This window comes from Lutjanus erythropterus, chromosome 12 (genome assembly GCF_056507025.1).
Source record: "Lutjanus erythropterus isolate fLutEry1 chromosome 12, fLutEry1.hap2, whole genome shotgun sequence".
Classification (NCBI taxonomy): domain Eukaryota; kingdom Metazoa; phylum Chordata; class Actinopteri; order Lutjaniformes; family Lutjanidae; genus Lutjanus; species Lutjanus erythropterus.
This window is the reverse complement of record NC_139328.1, coordinates 23,519,073-23,525,277: the sequence shown is the minus strand read 5'-3', so window position 1 is coordinate 23,525,277 and position 6,205 is coordinate 23,519,073. Positions and strand designations below refer to the sequence as shown.

Below are 6,205 nucleotides of genomic sequence, written 5' to 3'. Positions count from 1 at the left end.
GACTACAACTCGAAGTGATAATCACGCCACCTCTCAGTTGACTTTTGACAAAAGTTTTTACTACGGTTGAAAGCACAAACATCAAACAAGCTATTTCTGTCTTTGACATTCAGTCAGTCACAAAACTTAATTTGCATATTATCTGTCAAACAGGTTGGTGCGATTAAAAGTGTTTAAATGATAAATGACAAACCGATGTAGCCGAAGGGTTTTGCTATGTTATAATAATAAGATAATAATAGCATGAAACAATAAATAATACATTTTGACCCACGTATTTACACAAAATTTCACAACTTCTTTCATTTATCGTAGTCAGTTTATAATTTTAGAATAATTTAATATATTAGATATATTTTAAATTATGAAAAAAAATACATTTGATTTATTTAATAACAATAATAATAATATAATAACTAATAAGGTTGAGCAAGTGTAATACAGTGAAAGAACCTATAGATAAAATCCAATATAAAGACAAAACAAAGAATAAAATAAAACTTGTTTTAAAGCAAAGATCATAAATATAATAATCTAATAATCCAGACTAAAAACTAGATAAACGAGACAAAGCAAAAAAAAGAAAAAACATAACAGCATATATTTTTATTTGCAAGTGATTATTGATTAAATGTAAATGTATATTAAGAATTAAGATATTATTTAATTATATATAACACCTAATGGTGGAAAATATGAGGACTCGTTGCTGTTTGGTACTTATATTTAAGTATTTCCATTTTATAAACATTTATATCTTCTTTTAAATTGCATTTGATTGGGAAATAATGTAGTCTTTGCTCTGCTTCCTTTATTTCACAGCTACTTTGCAGATTAAGTTTTAAATACTAAACAAGATCTTTTTTTTTTTATAAGACATGACATATAGATTTAACTGTATATTAAGTAGGCATACAGTACTCAAAAGGCTCGACTTAAACCACCTCCATTATTAAAATGCATCAGTATTTAATACTTTGAGATGGACTTTGTTTGCAGTCATACTATGCACATACACTTATATTTTTAAATAGCAATTTTTACTTAAATGGTGTATTTTTTTTAAGGTGATTTGTTGTTTTGCGTCGTTTTTTTTTTTTTTTTACCGGGTTATTATTGGCTTGTGCTTACTACACTTTGTCTCCTGCCAGTAACGTCTCTGTAACGTCCGTATTTAGGTTAAAGGCCTTATTTTAAAATGATCTGCCTCTCTAGTTTTCATTTATCACATGCATTCATTCATTCATTCATTTGTCCGACGTTTTTTTTTCCCTATATGTGATGTCACTGGTTCCCATGGCAGCCAGAAAGCCTGGTCGTCTCCAGGGAAACGGAAAGCGTCAACAGCAACAGTTCTCACGTTTGGTTAGCAAGAGTGCTATGTTATTGAGGCTAACGCTAGTTTTTGTTTATTAAGTAACTAAGTATTCTCTTGCTGTGGTTTCAAGGGAGTACTAAAGCTCGTTGTTGATTTGTTTATAATTACAAACATCGTAAGTTTGTTCCTGTTCTGAATGGAGTGTCTTGAAGTATCTTCCGTTCAGAACCTACGGGCTCTGTCTGACCTGTTATCAACTGAGCAGCAGGAGGATGACGAAGAAGACGAGTTTAAAGTAAGATACTGTAAAGTCAGAGGTGAACTGATCCCCATTTAGTCTGCCCTGATTTTCATCGCTCATTTAGTTTAGTTAAAGTAGAAGTACCTCATAATAGTACTCAAAGAGAGAGTCAGTAGGATTTGTCCGAGATGTTCGTAAATGTATTAGGATGTCAAATACCAGAGATACATACAGACACCACCACACACTTCTACTGGGCTATAAGAGATGACTGAAGGGGGTTGTGCAATATGCATCTACACATTGTTTTTTTAAGGAAAGTGTTGCAGATTATACCTTTAAGGACAGCATTTGAGTAAATTTACCTTATTATTTTCCACCACTGGCCCAAACTCACCCTTGGCTTGCAGTAACATCACTTAATCTTAACAGAGTGTGACAGCTTGTGCACGGCTGGGTCCTGGACACGTTGGGCCTCCACCCAAACAAGATGAACAAGGTGGTGCTTTATATTTCTTGCAAATATATGCAAAAAATATCTCTTAAGTCGTTATAGTAACTCAGATGGCCGAAGAAAGGTACAAACAGAATTTCTGTGTGTGTGTGTGTGTGTGTGTGTGTGTGTGTGTGTGTATTTAGTGTCAGCTGCCTATGTGAAGAAGAACACCAAAGATATCTGGAGCGAGGAAGAGGTGGCTGAGGGCTCTCAGTATGATGACCTTGCTGATCTGCGTCCACAACCTGAGTAAAACTTTTTCTTTTTTATATAGCACCTTTCAAAATATAGTTATAAAGTTCTTTTCAAACAGAGCTTACAAGTAAAACATTAAAGAATTAAAAGAAGGCAGGATTATTGGTACAGGTTATTTGTAAAAGCAAAGACAACATTACTTTTGGATTACCTCAGTACAAAATATAGTGAAACTGTTTGGCCTAATATAGTGTGTTTAGGGCTGCAACGAACGATTGTTTTCATCATTGACCAGTCGAGTGATTATTTTGTCATTTGTCAGTTGTTTGGACCATGAAATGTCAAAAAAATCGTGAAAATGTTGATTGAACCTAAATCGTATTTGTAAATCTCGATGTATTTGTAATCTGATTATATCTTTTTTATCTGTAACTGCAATTGAATACAGTTTACATGTAATCTGTTACTCCTAAGGCTGATCTTGAGTTGCATACCAGTTCATGAGGGCAACTAAGTTAGAAATATATTGTGTCCTAGGCCCTGCAGAGCTTTAAAAGTCAGCAAAAGAATCTTAAAATCAATTCTAAAACCTACAGGCAGCCAGTGAAGAGAAACAAGGATGGCAGTAATGTGGTCTCCGCTTCTGGAGTTGACTAAAAGCCCAGTGGCTGCATTTTGAACAATTTGGTAGCAAGAGATGGCTTTTTGACGAAGACCAGAACAAAGGGAATTTGAGTTATTTGATGAAATAAAAGCATGAATGATTAAGATAGAAACTACTTATTTTTTCAGATATTTCTTAGCTGAAGAAAGCAGAGTTGAACAACTTTTATGATTAAGCTCTCAAAAGATCAATTTGAATAAAAATCCTGCATAAGTTACAGGCAGAAGGCTTCACATTAGTGTTCAAACACTGTGAAAAGCAGAGTTCTCCTCTTCAGTCATTTTTAAAATTCATTTACCATACTTTCCACTGGATTCAAAAAGCCCTCATTCTCACTTCCTGAGTTTATTTGAGCCTTTAAACCAAAAAGCCTCAATGCCCCATGTTAAGGTTTAACTCACAACTTTCTAATTAAGAACCCTTCTCCTATAGATTAATTATAGAAATATGAGGGAAAAGTGTTTATCACATCTGGATACTACATTTTCAACTCTCCAGTGACTTCAGCTGACGCTCACTTACGCCTGCTTCTTTCTGTTCACTGTTTGTCCTGTTGATGTTGTCTCAATGCTTTTTAGAGAGATGAATACTGTATTGATTATCGTCTATCTCTGCATAAGTGTGTGTTTAATTTTTGTGCTTTTGTTTTCAGGTATGAAATAATCCTGAAGCAGAGTGTGGGGACAGAGGATGTGTTCTTGGGCTTGAGCAGAAAGGACCCGTCCTCCATGTGCTGTGAAGCCATGCTGGTAATTTATCGACCGTCACAGGATTTTTAAACTTCACTCAATGTTCCTTTTTGATTCGTAGCAAGAGACATAAAATCAGGCAAGATAACAGAATAGATAAAGAATGTGTGGGCTGTTCTATAGAAGCTCTGAGAAGTAAATGATGAATGTATTCTCATCATCTATTTTCTTATTCTGGTGTAAGGTCTGGTTTTCCATCCTGTATTTATGACTTAAAAACAGAGGGGTTTTTTTTGACAGAATCGTTTTTCTATCACACACTTTTCTGTCACACACTGGCTTTAGAAGAATTATCCTGACAAAAAAAATTACCTGCCAAAACAGGTGACAGGTAACTTATAAAGGCTGTCTTGCCAAAATCCTTTTTTCACTAAACCCCTTTTTTCACCCATATGTGAGAGCAAACTATTTAGTGATAGGACAATTTAGAAATTAGATTGCCTCTCAGGGCTTCCATACAAGTCAGACTCAACAAACATTTTGAAACTTTTTGTGGACAAATAAATTATAGACTGTAAAGAAAAAATGTTAAAAAATAAAACCTTTTTCTTATGATAATTTACTTTTCTTCTTTAGATAAACTTGACTCTTCAAAAATTGTTGACAGTGAGTGGTGAATCCAATTTGTCATCAAATTATTAACCAATATTCACTTTCAAGTTCAATTTTATCTCAGAAGAAAAGTAAAATATCTCAGTAAAGATAATACATCAGCAAAACATTTAAAAAATATTTTCCAAATTTAGTTTGTTGACTTTGATTCAAAAGATGATTTCTTTCTGTGGAGATAGTGACCTTGAAATTCTGAGTTTTACAGTGTTTTGCAAATCTTTCTTCAATGCCTTCCATTGATGAGAAATTTCTGTTCTTTTACAGCCTTTGACAGTTTTTCAGACTTTTATCAGACCCCGCATAAAAAGTGAAAAGGCACCGAATATTAACGACAGAGAGAAAATCACATAACCTGGATAACACAATACATGTGAAACAGTTGTGTCCTGTCTGAATAAAGGTGAAGATTAAAGTGTACACAGTGTACAGTATTAAAGAAACTGACTTTTTCCCACCCTTAGGTGAAAATCAAACTCCCTGACACGAAAACAACAGATGTGGTCCTGGATGTAACAGAAAAGTTCCTTGATCTACGGACACCAAAATAGTAAGGGATGCTTTGAAAATGTTCTCTTTCATTTTTGAATCCTCTAAAGACAGGGCAGCAGCAGTTCAGACCGAAAGCTCTAACTTCCAGACATTTCCTTTTAATCAGAGGTTCACATCATGATCTGAGCTTTGATTGCTGTTTCACACCGCTGTTACATCCTCCTCTCTTATATGTACACACTCTCCCTTATGCCTCCACCGTCTCTGTACCATATCTTCTGTCCTCTCTTCAGTAAACTGGGTCTTCATCTCCCACATCCAGTCCACAGCCGCCGGGGGAAAGCTCAGTTCTTCAGTGAGAGGGAGGAACTGGAGGTGACTCTACTGATGAATCGAGACATGGATTTTATCAACATGCAATAAGAGAGAATAAATTACAACACCTGACAAGTGTTCAGAAGATTTAACAGTACAACCATAGTATTTAAAAGTCAAAGAAAGAGAAATGATCAACATGCATAATCTTTTTGTTTTTTCTTTTGTTTTCTGTCATTTTTTTCAGTGTTGATTTATAGGGGACATTGGGAGCAATTGTATACTTATGTAGGTCATATAGTGGTATCACTAATAAATCAAGACTGTTTCATAACCTGTTAAAAACTCTTTGTATTTTTTTGTATATGGTGTCAGTTTCATACACTGTATGTATTCAAAGAAAAAAGTCGATTTCTATGTTTGCAGACCCAGCAACTAGTCCAGTGATAACTACATTTAAATTATTAGGGTTAAAAGTATTTTTACATTGAGATTTTGTTTTCTGACAAAAAAGTATGTCAGCACAATTCTAACACTGTATTACAATTGCCCCCAATCTTGCAATCGTCATAAACTCTCATATGCTAGGTAGGAACACATATATTAGCATACTTTACTCATGTTAATTTTTAACAAATAACCAGTGGTGGACAAAGTACTCAACCCCAGTACTTGAGTCCACGTATAGATACTCCTGGTCAAACATTACTCAACTACAAGTGAAAGTTGCTCAGTCAAAATTTTACTTTAGTTAAAGTACTAGGGTTCTTGCTTTTAAAAATACTAGTACTGAAAAGTATATGTTTTTAAAATACTGAAGTATTCAAAAGTACAAATTACAAAGTACATTTTCTAATATCAATACATGCTGTATTGTTTTCATGATGCATTTACAGAACCTTGTAACTCTCTGAAACCATCTAATGATGCACTGATGCTTGTAGAACCACTCTGCTACACAAAGCCTATAGAAACACCTATAAAACATTTAGAATAGAAATACAATCAAAAACAAAAAGGACAGCTGTTGTCATTTTCTGATGTAACTGTATTAAAATCACATCATGAAATTAGATTGAAGCTGACTGTAAGGAGTTCTCCAAGTCTGTTAAATAACTGAGATTTC

At 34.2% G+C, this 6,205-nt stretch overlaps 1 protein-coding gene across 1 annotated transcript; it reads left to right on the top strand.

Annotated features, from left to right (window-relative positions):
- Positions 1-1,101: 1,101 nt before the first annotated feature.
- dnaaf6 (dynein axonemal assembly factor 6) lies at positions 1,102-5,413 on the top strand. The gene is made up of 6 exons (XM_084732430.1): positions 1,102-1,613; positions 1,992-2,058; positions 2,199-2,304; positions 3,567-3,663; positions 4,737-4,822; positions 5,058-5,413. Exons 1-6 carry the CDS (start codon positions 1,515-1,517, stop codon positions 5,185-5,187), a joined length of 585 nt encoding a protein of 194 aa, XP_084588556.1. The 5' UTR covers positions 1,102-1,514; the 3' UTR covers positions 5,188-5,413.
- The last annotated feature ends 792 nt before the right edge of the window (positions 5,414-6,205 follow it).